Below are 15,510 nucleotides of genomic sequence, written 5' to 3'. Positions count from 1 at the left end.
GCTACCCGGTACGGCCCCCAGCATCAATACCAAATTTGTATCGATACGAGAGCCAAGGCTTGGCACTCACGACAAACGTTGCTGTGCCACAGGCATTTCTGTAGTCTAATAAACCTGTCGCATCACCTGTACAGCCCAGAATGTAAGAATCGTCGGATTCTTCATTATCGAACCTACCTCAGCAAACATGGAAGAAAGAGAACTGCACGAAATGCAAAGAGTGAGGCAAGAGACAGCCCACGTGAACACGGTCGCTCCAAAGGTCCCAGAAGCCACTCATGAGCCGACATTTTTGTCAAGAGCGTCCTCCAGGACTGTTCGCGAACCAGTGGTCAGACATCTACACACATCGCTGTGGCCGCTGGTAGTCTTCATATTCTACGCCGCGCTCTCCGCTTTCACATGGGCCGTTTTTTGCATTGCGAGCAAGCGGCCGATTGGAAGCAAGCAGGATTATGGGAACCAAGATGGCTACAGAAAGGAGCTGGATGCTATCTTGACTAAACACGAGAACGCCATCAGGGCAGCGCAGATCATACAGGTAGTCGTCGCACTAATCACTATTCCCATCACATCGGCAATTTGTTCAATGGCTCTGGCTTCTTTCATCCAAACGGGCGGCGCAAGAACGAAATTGAACCTTCGCCAGACCATGGCGCTCGCAGACCAAGGCTGGATCAGTCCACGCATATGGACTATGTATTCCAAAGTAGGAAGTCTACCATTATACATCGCCTTTGGGTTGACGTTGGTCGGTATGTGTTGCGTGGATATCAGTAGGAAGCCTATGCTGACCTAAACTTAGGTGTGATCTTCCAGATCCTTCAAGGAATCTTTGTTCGGATCACCCCCGCACAGATGCCGTCTGAGGAAACCAGATATAATAACCACTATGTCCCTGATCTGCCTGCTTTAATCAGCAGTAGTGATAGATACCCCACGCCTAGGGTCATTCAACTCCGTAGCATCCTGGAATCGATTACGGAGAACCATTATGAACCCTTCCTCTGGGTCAAGCCGGAGGGTGATGGCATGTGTCGAAATCCAACTCAGTGCCGTTATCACGATTATCGGAGAGATTTCCAGATCATCGCCGATTCCGATTATCCAGACCTTTGGTTCACACCCTTACCATCGGACTACAACACCGGTGTCTACAAGGAGCTTCAGTATGTGCCGCGCATCAACACAACGGTTACATATACGAACATGACTGCTGCCGAATGGCCAAGCGAGTGTGTTCGTGACAAAGAAGGTGTATTCTTTGCAGAGTATCACTCACATCGTCCTGGGGCCTACGATGTCGATCTAACGGCTTGCATGCCTACCAATATTAGCGACACACCCTGGCAAGCTACACACAATCGGCAGGATATCACAGAAGAGCTCTATCTTAATGTAACAGCACGATACGAAGAAAGCCCCCTCTACTACAAAATAACTGCCCAAACGTCATTAGGTTACTTCGAGCTTCCGTCTGCCAAGAATGGGAATCGCGCCGGGCCCTTGCTCGACAATTGTTCACTGCCACGCATCGACGACTGGGGCTCGAGAGACAGTAGTTGGGACAAAGGCCTGGCAGTTCGGGATACCAACGGCAGCTATGCTGGAAACGTCACACAGAGGATAGGAAACCATATCGGTCCTCTGACTACGCTTGGACTAGCCCTCTTTGGTGAAGGCTCTTACATCGAGAAACGCGTTTCGAACCCATCCGCTTTCGTAATCAATCGAACCAAGGTGTACGATGCCGAATACGATGCATGGTATACGCCCTGGAGCTCAAATTGCGACTCATCTATGCCTCTTTCCTTTGCTTTTACAAGCACGAGGGAATGTGATCAAGACTCTGACCACAGGGATGAAGACTACATTATCGGAGAAGTGAATAGTTTTGTAAACTGGTTTTCGCAAGAGACCACTGCAAGAGAAGCGTTCACTGTGGGCGCTTACCTCGCTAACAAGGACTGGCTGGATCAAGCCAGAGGGTACACTCTGTCTTACGATGCAAGGCGGGCAGTGGTTGCTGACCAAGGCATCACAATCAGCAAGAACAAGATAACGATTGTGGAAATCATCATTGGCTCCATCTTTCTCGGTCTTCATCTCCTCGGGCTACTAGTGCTCGCCATCTATGCCGTTTACGGAAAGCCGTTTGTGCCATGGCTGGGTGGGGAGGTAATGGTCAAGGCCGGGACGGTCCATGCAGATATCTTGAGCGCCGCGGAGGGACATAGACAGTGGAAGCAGACCATGGCTGCTTGCCCGGGATTCGTTGGGGATGAAAGACCAACGGATAGTGTAGGCAGAATCGCATTCGGAGCCGTTGCAGGCTTGAGTCGATTAAGCGACCGGAAGTTTGAGACTCTGTAGACCCTGTATATAGTGGTTATCAATCTTTGTTATCTTTGCTGATGTCGAAATTTGCCTGTGTTGATGTAATGATGAGCAGCATAGAACTGTTGTCTAACTTATAGTGAATACATCCGTCTTCTCACGGGGCAGCTAGTGAGCATAAACCTCCGGGGTAGAATGCCGCAGTGGATCTTGGACCCTTGGTTGATGTTTTGATGGACCCTGGAGTGATTATCTAGCATCTGATATGCTCGCTTATCTCCATAAAGCTCCGTTGAGGCACAGTATCGTGATACTCTTGGTAGGTACCGCGGACTTCTGCTTACAATAACGTAAAGGATATAGGATGCATGGACCTGCTCGTGTCGACTCACAGTATGGTTCAGATGCCGCGCCCGAGATCATCGCCTGTGCTTTCCTCGCTCGTTCGCAATAAAAGCTGTCCTCTCTGTCCCTTCTCTTCTCTTTTCTTTCATCAGCAAAAGTCATAACTCCAAAAGCCTAGGATTCGAAGATCATCTCAGTATACCATCCCAGCTATCTTCAGACAACACTACAACCACTACCACTACGTCTACCCAAGACATCTTACCATATCATCATCAACATCATCAACATGCCTTCGACCAAACCCGTCTACGCCGACAAGGCTACCTTCGAGAAGTCCGGCTTGGCTCCCTACCTCACAACCTCCACCAAAGCAGATTGCTGCAGCATCTGCCTGAAAGACCTCGCTTGCGAGGCATCAGAGACTGCCCATAAGCCTCTGACCAAAGCTGAACGAAGACTGCTCGACGACGAAGTCGACACATATCAAGACATCTCCGACATCCACCGCCATCAATACCCTCATCGCCACCACAATGAAGAGGAACAAATCGGAGCAAGGCTAAATGCCTGCGGTCACGTTTTCGGCAAGACATGCATCGACACATGGCTAAAGGACAGCAACTCCTGCCCAATGTGCAGGATCGAACTCTTCCCCAAAAGCGTACGCCAACGTTGCCAGCCAGACTTCTCTGATGGCAGAGTAGTAGGATGGTTTTAGGGTTGGGATTTTGGGATTGTGCGAGAACCTCCTCGCTACGCTTTGGCGTTTGTGTACACTGGTTGACGAGTCTATGAGGACCTCCTGGGTGGATTATTGGGTTTATGGTTCTCTCTTTTAACGGTAACGAGGGTCTCTACGCATGATTTTCACGTAACGTGGTATAGGTGGTTTGGAATTCATCACTTCGCATTCGCTCGCTTGCTCCCCTGAGTGCTCTGTTCCAAGGTTCGCTGTGATTGTACCAGATAAGCAATGCACGTGATGTCCGTCACTCACTCCTACTCCGCACTGCGCTGTTGTGATGGGCGTCTGCATTGCCCGATGTTTATCCTATGCCGATATTCGATATCAAGAGTGACGTCAATAGGAAAGTTTAGGCCGAAACAATAAGGCAGCAAATGGCCGGGAGAAATCCTAGATATGGTTTTATATGGCCTGATTCCAGAACGTCATTTTGGAAACTCTCCCGTCGCACGCGTGTGCATACGGTATAACGTCGGAGATTTATTCGGTGCACGATCGGGCCGCCACAAAATCAAAGGAAAACGTCCTCGAGGCTTTTCTCTGGCGTTGGGCGAGACCGTGGCACTGTTGAGGTTTGAGAACTAATTAACTTGCTCGGATGAACGCTGTTCCTTTGGGCTGCGGGAGTGCACGATCTGGGAAGTAAACTTACAAACTTGTCGCTAGGTGAAGTCCGTGTTCTGGGTCACGATAGAAGCGCCACCTCGCTTGCACAGAATCCTAATCCTGGCGGCCACGCGACGAAGAACGGCCGACTCGGCGGCGGCTTGTTTCAGTTCGCGGTATTCAGCCTGGGGCTGCGTGATCGATAGGGGATGCAAACCATCGCCCCCGGGGGTGTTCAGCTTCCACGCTTCGGCAACCCCGCATGTGATGATGCAGACATATGCGCGGATCGCCCATAGCGTCCTCTTACTTCTGATCAACCGATCGCCTCGACGACAGTGAAACTACTATGGGAAACCTACCAGAACATCGCAGAGACATACCAGCTTCCTATATTACTTTTTGCTTGTCATAGTACATTTTAGCCGTATCGGTTTCCGGACGAGCATGCCCCCCATGGAAGGGTGCGTGTTGGTGTGCTGCCCTAAGGCGACTCGATTGGATCAGAAGTAAATGGTTAGCAAGGATTAGTGCAGGTCGGCCGTGTTCCGCGTCGGACCGCCTGATGTGCAACAAATCAGCGACGTGGAGCACGGCCCCCGCTACGCTCCCTAACTAACTCTTGACTCCCGAAAAGCCGTAAGCAGACATGTCGCATGGGCCGCACGGCTGAGGCACCCTAGGTATCCCGCGAGATAGGCGTTGACGACGGTGGACTCAACGAGCATAGTGCATGACAGCTCCGTGCTCTGGACCGGGCAACTGGGAGGATCGCCTCTTTGGCTTTATCTACATACGTTCGCTCCGCTCGGGGCTTTTCTAATCCTGGTTCCAGCATCGCCCCTCTCTCGACGACTTTGACGACTTTGACGTGCGCCCGGTATGCGGTGAAGTGAAGAAGAGGTGGATAATATTGACCATGGCGGGGAAGAACTCAGATCGTTTCGATATCGTGAATGGCAAGCAACTTGCGTTGCTGATCGCGCCTACCATATGCTTTGTGGTTGCGGCGGCGGTGGTAGCAGCGAGATGGTACACAAGGAGTGTTCGAAGGGTCAATACCTTGGGCGAAGATGCGTTGATGCTGGCTGCTCTGGTAGGACTGCAGGACCTCGGTTGCGGATCGATGCTGACATCTCGCAGGCTATGAGCTTCGTCGTAGTTGCTTTAGTCTACGTGCTAGTATTCCTGGGTGGAGAAGGCTTGACGAGCGATCAGATCAAGGCGGATCCGACTAAGAACTTTGACGTTGTGGAGCGATTCTGGCTGCGGGTATGTTTGGCCTGACGTCCATCAGAGTTTTGCTAACAGGCATTGAAGATGCAGTTCGCACTTGACATCTGCTGGGCTACATCGATTGCAACCGTGCAGTTGGGCTTCGCGAAATCCTACCTCCGGCTATACGAGAAGAGAGTGTTTGCCCGCATAGCCTGTTATGTGTCTATAGCGCTCATCGCGATCTGGTATATTTGGTCGCTCGCGGGTTGGATCAGCATGTGCCATCCCCCTGGAGAGTGTAAGCTGCAGAGCAAGAAGTCGTGCATCATCATCGGCTCGTTGCACGTCTTCTTCAACAGTGTCATCCTCTTTGCTCCATTGCCTGTCGTAGCAGCAGCAGACCTGTCGGGGAAGAAGAAGCTGTGGGTGATGGTTTTATTTCTCCTCGGATGCTTGTAAGTGAAACCTACTGTTCGATCCGAGCAGCCCTTACTGACACCGCGCAGTTGCACAATTCTGGCTGTCCTTCGCATCGACTGTGCGATTGATGTTTTCGGCAACGTTGACGAAGACCCGATTGGCGCATCATGGTGGCGCGTCTGTTTCTCCCCAATTGAAGTCGCTGTCGGTATTGTCTGCTGCTGCGTACCTAATGTCAGGTCACTACCAACGTGGCGCCGAACTCCCCCACTCGCCACCGACGAGAGTATTGGTCTACGGCGGATGAAATTCCGGACAGCAAGCAACGGCTCGTCAACATCAAACCTCAACGCACCACCTTCGCAATGGATGCCGCAGAGCGCAAAACCACAGGCGGCTACTTTCGTCACGTTGAGCAGCGAATCGGATCCTGCCGAGAGGTTGAGTTCATTGGGAGCGAATGAGATTAAAGTAACAAAGGAGTACAATCTCGATCGATTATAATTGTGTAATTAGGGCAAAGAATCGACTCAGCTGTAACCCAGAGCGGTACCGAGGTTCGCGACGTTGATGCACGAAGCAGGCGCGTAGCACATGAGCCCTCAGATAACGAAAGACGCCACTGCAAGGCTTGGGATAGAAGAGTGTCACGGTGGAGGTACGCCGTCGGTTGTTATGGACGTCCAAGCAGAGTTACGCTCGAGCGGGAAGACGTGCTTGTGACGTCACTGTCACCCTCGGAATGTGATCCTTCGCTCACCTGAGCACACACCTTCAGCCGCAGATACCAGCCTCATACGCATTCCCGACACGCACACCATGACCCCTAAACCAAACCACCGCCTCGGTACACTGCTGCGCTATACCTATCAAGTAAATATGGTTTTCTTTGCCGGGTTCGCGACGTGGTATCTGTTGAAAGGTTTGGATCAGAAAGAGTTATCAGAATATGCGAGTACTATGAAGAAACGTGACCGTTCGCTCACAAAGCAGTGAGCATTCCGGGGGAATTGACACGAAGGCTATCGATGCCGCATGGCAAGACAGTGTGGATTGTGACGAGAGCGACATGTATAATGAAGCTAGAGCTTCGGCAGGCTTGCGAGAGCTCGAGGGGCACACGAAGAGTTGGACTGCGCAGGCCGTATTAGAAAGGAGTTCGCAAGAACAGGCGATTTGCAGGTGTCATGGTGAGCACACGCATTATGGGACAGCTAGCAACTATTAGCGTAGCTGATACGAGCGTAGAGAAACATACGCACATGTACGATATAGATAGATATGAAATAAGCAAGTCACGTTGCTACGCTATCAGAGCTACCTGGTCTGATTTGTGTTTCTTCAAGTTAACATGACAGCCACGTACAGCTGCTAGACTATGCGACAACCCATGTGTCAAGTTATCCAACTCTTAGCATGACCAATATCACCGGTAGCGGACCAGTGCCCCTTACAAGAATCATGGCCGTTGTAAAACACATGAATGAGCACACGAGAACGGACGCATTTTTGCGCATGTCACTCATCGCAATCAAAGCGCAGTCTTTGAGGGCGTTGTCTAGGTGTGCCTTCTCAACGTTGGAAAATGAGGGCATTTGCGCGACTTTGCTTGGCGCTTCTTCTTACTGAAAAGCGGGCTTATGCAGAGGGCATGCAACTAACCCACCACTATGATAGTGGACCCCTCCACATTACCGTGAGTCTGCCATTCATAGGCGGGAAGAATAGTCGCGACCTGAAGTGATTCCATTCCGGACCTTGGCACAGACGCAACGCAGATGAGTACCCGAGACAACTATAGGTGTGTTGACATTGCTCTAGCGCCCATCCTCCTTGTCGGTTCTCATCACTTGAACTATATAAAGATCCTCACTGCACACCTCCATAGTTTTCAGTAGTAGTAGGATGAATTTGGTGTCCGTTCGCCGTACCGCTCATCATGCACTGCAACCCCTACCTGATCTTTCTCGGCGCCACATTGTTCGATCTGATCCTAGCTATCGTAATTCTCTCGCTCTTCGCAACCGTATACCCCGACCGCTTTCGAACCGTGCTTTGGCAAGAAGGTGGCACTAAAGGCTGGAACTCCGACCCTCATCAACGTGTCTACGACTATGCAAATTATCGCAAGTCACCGCCGATACCCTTGATATGGGATGAAAGGTCTGTTCGAATGTTCTGCACACGATAGCAATGCAGGACTCTGATACCTCAGGCAGCTGTACTTTATGCAACCTATGCATCGCAATCGTAACCCTGTTCATCTGGCTCGTTCGCTTCTCAATCATGTCTTTCAGCAAGCAGGCTCTCGACTTCTACGCTACAATCACGGTAAATGCATTATATGACATCTTGCTTGCAGGACTGTGGATATACAGTGCATGTCTCCAGGACTTGGGCGACTTCTCAGATCCAAAACACATTAGTCTACGGCCCTGGTATTTGGAGCGCGGGTGTTCGGAGGTATCACCGTCAACTCGATATGGGTGCGAGCTCATGAGATGTTCATACGGACTATCTGTATTTGCTGCGTAAGTCAACCATGCTATCTTTCAAAACGCGCAAGAGCTTTCCCGCAGCTGTTTCGCTGACACTGTAGCTTCTCTAGCATCTGGTTCTGTCTTCGGTTCTCATTAACCTGCTTTTACCGTGTTTATCTACTTGGCCGAAAGCACGAGCTTGAAGATAGGAAGAGCAGCTACAGTGACCTCTTGTAATGTACACAATCTCAATCGCATCCTGTGGTTTGACGATATTTGGTCTGCTAAGCCGATGATACCTTACGACACCGCATCACTATTCAACCAAGGGAAGCTCGATATCACTGCCGATGGTGTCGTTGAGGCAGTGTCAGGAAAGCAGTCGAGAGTGCATGTTGCTAATACCAACCTCGGTGTTATGTTCTTGACTCGTGGTTAACAATACCCAGACTTTCAACAACTCGACCATGCTCTCATTTGGGGATTGTCGGGGCATTCCTGGTAACAAGAGAAGAGAAGAGACGCAAAATGCTCTGTGACCTGGAGGCGGACCGGTCCATCCGAAGTGGGGCAAGTCGATCCCGTCAGCGCCCACCCAACCTTTCTGTCCTTCTTTGCCATTATCGCATCAGGCCCAGAATGATCGAAAATTCTAGTTCAAATTCTGTCATAAGGTTTCAACTGGATACGTAACGTCCATAGAGAACCGGGAGCTCTTGTGGGAATGTGGCCACCCCAGAACCAGCGACCGCCGATGAGGACGACACAACACCACAAAGCTTTCAGTGTCGAGCAAGTTCCTCATATTTACGAATCACCACATTCGTAACTTTGATACGTAAACTATGATGAGCTTAGGCGTTTATCTACAGAATGACATGAATTTGTCGCAAGGGCTAGTACCCAACAAGCTATAATCTTGGCAGACAGTGATGCTTTAGGAGTCAGCATACTTCAGGAGGTATATTTTGAGTGACACATGGCAGCATTGTTGTATTCGCACTCCTCTTTCGTAGTTGGAAGAGAAGGAAGCTTATAAAAAGGACTCTAGGTTTTCATGGAGTGCAGTGAAAGGTTCTCTGCGAAACGCCTACTGGGCTAATCACAATCACCGTCACTGTCGCCGTCACCTGCTCCGTCACCTGGTTGATCCTTTTCTGCTGCATTGTATTGCACAGCCTGGGCGCTATACATGGCGCTAGCCTTCACGCCCGTTTGCGTTTCTATAACCTAGCCTACGCGTAAACTCTCATCTTCTTCGCAATCCAACCTCTGCACACCCAACAATAACACTTCCTTACTCACACAGTGTTAATCATCGTTGATCAGCCTCTTATAAACGTTCAATTTGCAAGATCCTAGACCTTCCGCACCAACACCCAACGCACGCCATTTGTGCAGCGCAACGACCCAGCGTTAAGAGGTATGTTCTCCCTTTCACTTCGACGTCATAAACCCCACGTTGTCTCACACAATAATTCAGTAAAACGGCTTGTCTTTGTTACCAAAACCTTACACACTCAACATCGAACTTTCAATTGACGGTATCATATAGCCAACCCCCATACCAAGAAACATCATGAGCTCTATTCCTCCAGGCGAGCGCAAGAAGAACGCAGCTACGATTCTACGTCTACTCACCGAGTGTCGCGACAAGATATCCGATGACTGTCCTGAGCCGACACTTAAACTTCCAGACTCAACTATTCGCGATTATGTCAGGAACATTGAGAACCCTGTATGCGCCAGCAAGAAGACGGATCTAGAAGGATATCTTCAGACAATATCAGCTCTCGTTGCTAGAATCGAGGAAATCGGCGATGACCTCCCGACTGGATGGCAAGATTTCTCGAATTGGCTGCGCGAATGCACCGTCTACCTAAAGGGCACTACACCTCACGTCTCCACTGGCCGACCGCCACTGACAGTCATCTTTGGCAACTCAGATACTGGAGCGAAGACCACAGACAAGCCTTTCTCGTTCAACGTATCTGCCAAGCCCACAGAGAAGACCTCGACTGGAAGTTCGTCTGAATCTTCATCGTCTCCTAGCCCCACAACCAGGGACGCCTCTCCTGTTCAACTCAGCTTGTTGCCACCTGAGTCCTCCCCGAAGTCTACTCCAGAAAAGACTGGTCCAGTGGTATCATCCACCAACGACGGCAAGCTGGAGACGATCTTGAGGCTCCTGCAGGAGGAGAGGACTGCGAGAATCGAGGCCGAAGCCAAGAGGGCCGACGCTGAGGTCAAGCAGAAGCAGTCGCACGACGAGGTTCTTCAACGAATTGCGAGCCTCGAGAAGACCAACCTTTCTACGAAGGCAATAGCCAACAAGCAAAAGGAACTCGATGAGCGTGCGGCTTCCCTCTCCAAGCGCGAGGAAGCAGTGGAGGCACTTCAAGCTAAGCTTGAAGCAGACATATCAAGGCAAGCGGCCACAGAGAAGGCCTTCATCGTCAAATCTGAGGAGGTTGACAAGGATTTCGGCCAGATGCAAGCGAAGCTTGATCGTATGGAGAAGGAGGCTAAAGCACGGCTGGCAAAGACGAAGACCCCTATCGCGTCAGCCGCGAAGCAGAAAGAGTCTGTGAAGCCTACAATTGTTGTGTCTCCCTCCCATTCCAACGACAGAGTCGTTTCCGAGGCCGACAAGATCGCTGGACCGAAGCGCAAGTCTGTGAGCCGAATCATCGCAATCCTCAACAAGGCTTTTCCTGCGAATGAGGCAATCATTGTCTTCGATGAGCTGAAGCACAAGACTCTACGCGTCTTCAAGGTCGGAAAAGCGCAGCGCAAGGACTTCGAAGTTCAGATTGACAAGGTACTGACACTGTACGGGACACCGGCATCGAAGCGTGAGCAGCACGTCGCTATGCTGATTGACTTGATCAACTTCGAGGATGCTATCGGCCGTAACGATGACGGACTGTATGGTCTTCTTAATGTTACTGTCAAGGATGCAGCTATCCAATACGCCAATGATGGACTTTCCAAGTGGCTCTTCCACCACTACATGTGGTTGGACTTCGACAAGGTTTTTGCACAGCACGGCAACTTGCAGTCCATCAAGACCATCGCAAGCCTGGGAACGTCTCTCTTTGACATGGAGTTGGCCTTGAGTTCTGCTGAGCAGCCGGACGAGTTCGATGAAGAGATCACCGCTACGCCGTCTGAAATTCTCGAAAAATATCACGGGATATTCAACGAGTACGGGTCAGCTCTACGCCACTTTCTGAGCGCCGTACCCGAGTCATCACCCATGTATGAGCTGGTCAAGGCCCATGGTGAGCGCGAGGGTTTTATTACATATGATAGCTGGTACAAGGCGGTTCGCAAGTTCGATGTCAGGTTTTGAGCAAGTCACGACCTTGACAACCTGTGTACAACACATTCCACACGACACATAACGTACATCCCACACCCTACGACATACGACTTACAACTTTCACGACATATCATCTAACAAGATGGAGCATCATATGCACATCTTGGATCGCTGCGATCACATCCGACAGCCTTCAGACCACGATGAAAGATCACACACACACATGGTGAGACGGAGCATCACATGCACGTTTGAATCAAGTGTACCCTGACCGAACAACAACACACCCATTGAGCCGTAACATTGTACGCACATTCAGATCCCATCACGATGCAAATGAAACGAAACAAAAGGTACTGCTGCCTGAGAGAGCAAACCAAAAAGGAAGGTGGGTTTGAGACGTGCTCACGTGCATGTTTCAATTCACATATCCAAAACATACATGGGGAAAAGAGAAGAAAAAGAAAAATGGTGTATGCTGCCTTGATGAGCCAACATTGGGAGGAAACAAAGATTTGGAAACGAGGCGTGGTAGCATGATAGGCGCGCTGCGCAAGTGAGTTAGTGATAGGATTACCATAGGTGGTGTGGAGGCGTCTAGACATGGCACTATCTGGCCTGCAGGATATGATGAACACGTTAAACCTTGATGCCAAAGATAATCATGTCATGTTTCTGAAGCAATGTCACCAACAAACAAGACCATCACCATAGCAGACAGCAGACAAGTTTATGTGCAGAGTTAAGAAACACATTGAAGTTACTCTATATGGTATCTGCCCTTCCAAGTCCAAATTTCATTCCAATCCCCATCATTACATCAATCGCGTCGGCATCGAAAGGTTAACATGAAAAGGGGGGTATTAGGTGCTGCAACCGAAAGTGGACACTCAACAAGACACTAAACTACGTTGCGGCGATGACAACAAGATGAAAAGCAATCGCTGCATATATGGGTATATCCTCATCCCATCCCGCTGGAAAAACATGTGTGTGTATACGTAAGGAAAAAAAGAACAAGGAGAAAGAGCTGAGAAGCTGCAGATGGGTAATTTCGGTCTCCGTTGCGGTGACGTGTAGCTCGCTTCATCTAGGGGTGCAGGGCGGATAGTAACACCAGGACCCAGAGATGAATAGCGAGGTTCGGAGTCACCTTTTGCGGTGCTTTATGGTTTGTTTGTTTCTTTCTAAGGAGAGTGCCGTGCGAGAACCGGGCCGGCCGGGTGCAGGAAATTGTGTGTTATTATGCGCGGAAAATGCGCGGTAAGAGTGAGACACCGAATCAAATTCAGCCCCAGTTGTCGACATCGCCCCATGTGCCGCCCATGTCACGGTGCGAGACCATGCTATGTTGGGAGATGTTGCTGGGTCGTCGTCTCATGATGAGCCGGGAGAAGCGGTTCTGGTGTTCGTCTTTAGGAGGTGGGGGTGGCGCTTGTTCCAATTGCACGCCACGGTGGCTCGAATTGTTCGAGATGTTAATTAGTTTGGGAACGTATCGACGCGAAGTCGGAGTGCTAGGTGACTGTTGTTGCTGTTGCTGCTGCAGGAAATTGGGCGGGAGGCTCTGGCGAGGGTAGTGCGCGAAGTTGGCGTACTGCGACGTGGGTACGGAGACGATCTCTTTGGGCTGCTGGTAGTCCATGTACTGCGCTGGTTGTTGGTAGTTCAGTAGGTCAGGCGTCGATGCAAAGCCGGCATTTGACCAGTTTTGTTGCTGTGGCTGGAAGCTCTGCGCCATAGGTTGCGAGAAATCCGTTGGCATCGAAGTCATGGTGGTACCGAAAGCGTCGAAACCGCCCATCGAAGTAGCCGCGCTCATGGAATGAGACATATCGGTGCTGACAGGCCATTGAGATGGCTGCATCTCCTGGTGATGCATCGGCTGCGGAGGCTCCACCGCATCGATATCCATCATCATATGGTCGGACGGTAGCCCGTGAGAGCTGTGGAGCCTGTTGTCAGTGCCGAAGTCAGACGCTTCCAGCTTAAACTCCACCATCTCGCCTTGACTGTTGTCAACAGACTCTGCGGCTTCGGGGGTGACCTCTGTTGTGGGTTCGACGACGTCCTTGACCTCGATCTCCGCCAAGTCATAAGTGTCCTGCACCAGCTTCTCGATATCGTAGGAGCGGGTGTCCCATTTAGTTTCGAGCTTGTACCGTAAACGGTTGCACTTCTTAGACTCCCATGACAGCGACGGCCAGTTCTGTTCGTCTCCATGACGATCGAGCATCATCTGGTTCCACGCGTTGGCGACTTCGGGTTGCTTCAAGAGACCAAGGACGACATTCGTGAAGTTCCACTTGGATGCACCCTTCTCTTCAAAATGAAGCGCAATGTGCTCGCATCGTTCCTCCCAAGTGGTCAAAAGAGAAGCACAGAAGCCACAACCCCATGCGTCCTTGTCGTGCATGACGATCTCGTACTTCTTGACGCATGGCGATGCTTTCCTGCTAGTGGGTTGTCCGCTCTCCCTAGGTTGCTTGCAGTGCTCACAGCCCTATCAACGGTTAGCGGGAACGCGGGAAAAAGAAAGGACACTAGACTTACATGTAACTTGGTATGATGCTCACGGAAGCGCTTGCCAGCATGGAAGATCTGTTCGCAGTCGGGACATCGCCATGTGAGTCGCTGCTCGTGAAACTCTTCTTCGTGCGATTTCCAGTACGGCTTCGACTTGAGCGCCTTGTCGCAGAATGTGCAGGCAAAGTTCTTGGGCGCAGGTGTCGATGCGGTGGATATTGTAGAAAGTCGGTTTGAAGATGCGGTAGAAAGGCGTGAGGATGCAGCGCTGTAGTGTGTGAAAGAGGAGTCGGTGGATGCGATGGACGAGCGCGGGTCGGACATCATACTGGGCACTCTGCTGGAGGGGACGCTCAAGTATGAGGACGCGCGGCTTCCGACAGTCGACATAGACGACCTGTCTGCGGCCGAACGACGCATGCCATCTGGATACGCATGAGCAAATAACGCGCCGCCAGGGCTGTTATTCGACTGACCTCCATTGCGCGCAACGGATAGTAGCTGGAGGATTTGCTGGTCGTCAAGGTGCTTCAGCGCATTGACGTGGTCAAAGAGCTGAGGTGCAAACTGGTTCTGGCCAGAGTGTCGAGGGGAGGAAGTAACGCTCTCGGTCACGCTGCTCAAGGGAGTGGTGCTTTGTAGACTGCGACGCGGTCGCTTGAAGGAGTTGCTCTGCTGAGGAGTCTGGAATCCGTAAAGTTGAGCCTCGTCGGCCTCCATGTTATCCTATGTGTGTGTAGAAGGCAGTATCATGCCGGAAATGAGTGGTTCACGGGCCGTGTTGGGCGGGAAGAGCAGAGGTGACTATGAAAGGGAGGCGAGTGCGCGCGAAATGGAAGCGTTCGAGAAGCTTTCGACAAAGGTATACGGATGGGTATAAGCTCAATTCTTAGGCCGTCAGGAAGACATTGATCGTCCAATTTCCCGGGCGGAGACGGACGGCTCTTGTTTAGAAGAGCAGCACCCGTGGTCTGTTTCACGGGTTTCAAGAAGGCACTAAGAGACTGCCTTGGCATGCAGGCACCCAGGCACGCATGCCTGGTCACTAAGCCACACCCTTCCGGTACTAGAACATGCAACTATGGCACGGAGAGTTTCCCACTATGCAACGACTCCCTCTAGTCGTCAATAATGCCCTCGGTGATCTCACTCTCCTATTGCGATCTGAATTTGTGAGCGCGTCAAGCGTCGCGATGCTCTAAGGGAGATCGCCGCGACGGCGCTGCAGGGACCCCAGCGCTTCCACCCTAGGGCCGCATTCTCAGGGGTAATTTAGCAGACCACATGAAACGCGCATCTGCTCGCCATCTGAAAGCTGTCGTACCGCTCCACCTGGCTGTCGAACGCGTAAAAGGTATCTGGAGCCGTCGCTTGCATCAGCCGTGACCTAAGCCCAACTCCTCACCCCACCATCTACGATCCATCGCGTTGTAAGAGAAGAACGCTCTCGGTCATTGGCCCGAAATTCGTCTCAGCATTTATTCCTGCGAAGAGTGCGGCTCTGG

At 51.1% G+C, this 15,510-nt stretch overlaps 5 protein-coding genes across 5 annotated transcripts; 4 read left to right on the top strand and 1 right to left on the bottom strand.

Annotated features, from left to right (window-relative positions):
* Positions 1-187: 187 nt before the first annotated feature.
* AA0111_g1123 (hypothetical protein) lies at positions 188-2,373 on the top strand (the record flags this gene model as incomplete). The annotated part of the gene is made up of 2 exons (XM_028645071.1): positions 188-755; positions 806-2,373. 2 exons carry the CDS (start codon positions 188-190, stop codon positions 2,371-2,373), a joined length of 2,136 nt encoding a protein of 711 aa, XP_028511051.1.
* A 598-nt stretch (positions 2,374-2,971) lies between these two features.
* AA0111_g1122 (hypothetical protein) lies at positions 2,972-3,403 on the top strand (the record flags this gene model as incomplete). The annotated part of the gene is made up of 1 exon (XM_028645060.1): positions 2,972-3,403. One exon carries the CDS (start codon positions 2,972-2,974, stop codon positions 3,401-3,403), a length of 432 nt encoding a protein of 143 aa, XP_028511050.1.
* A 1,552-nt stretch (positions 3,404-4,955) lies between these two features.
* Positions 4,956-6,178, top strand: AA0111_g1121 (hypothetical protein; the record flags this gene model as incomplete). The annotated part of the gene is made up of 4 exons (XM_028645049.1): positions 4,956-5,132; positions 5,180-5,308; positions 5,357-5,709; positions 5,761-6,178. The coding sequence occupies 4 exons, from the start codon at positions 4,956-4,958 to the stop codon at positions 6,176-6,178; spliced, it is 1,077 nt and encodes a 358-aa protein (XP_028511053.1).
* A 3,555-nt stretch (positions 6,179-9,733) lies between these two features.
* AA0111_g1120 (hypothetical protein) lies at positions 9,734-11,509 on the top strand (the record flags this gene model as incomplete). The annotated part of the gene is made up of 1 exon (XM_028645038.1): positions 9,734-11,509. The coding sequence occupies one exon, from the start codon at positions 9,734-9,736 to the stop codon at positions 11,507-11,509; it is 1,776 nt and encodes a 591-aa protein (XP_028511052.1).
* Positions 11,510-12,767: 1,258 nt separating this feature from the next.
* On the bottom strand, positions 12,768-14,725 carry AA0111_g1119 (hypothetical protein; the record flags this gene model as incomplete). The annotated part of the gene is made up of 2 exons (XM_028645026.1): positions 12,768-13,982; positions 14,033-14,725. 2 exons carry the CDS (start codon positions 14,723-14,725, stop codon positions 12,768-12,770), a joined length of 1,908 nt encoding a protein of 635 aa, XP_028511387.1.
* Between the last annotated feature and the right edge of the window lie 785 nt (positions 14,726-15,510).

The sequence above is a fragment of the Alternaria arborescens genome, assembly GCF_004154835.1.
Source record: "Alternaria arborescens strain FERA 675 chromosome Unknown contig_2, whole genome shotgun sequence".
NCBI lineage: Eukaryota > Fungi > Ascomycota > Dothideomycetes > Pleosporales > Pleosporaceae > Alternaria > Alternaria arborescens.
Note: the sequence above shows the minus strand (reverse complement) of the source record. Positions and strands in the feature narration are given on the sequence as shown.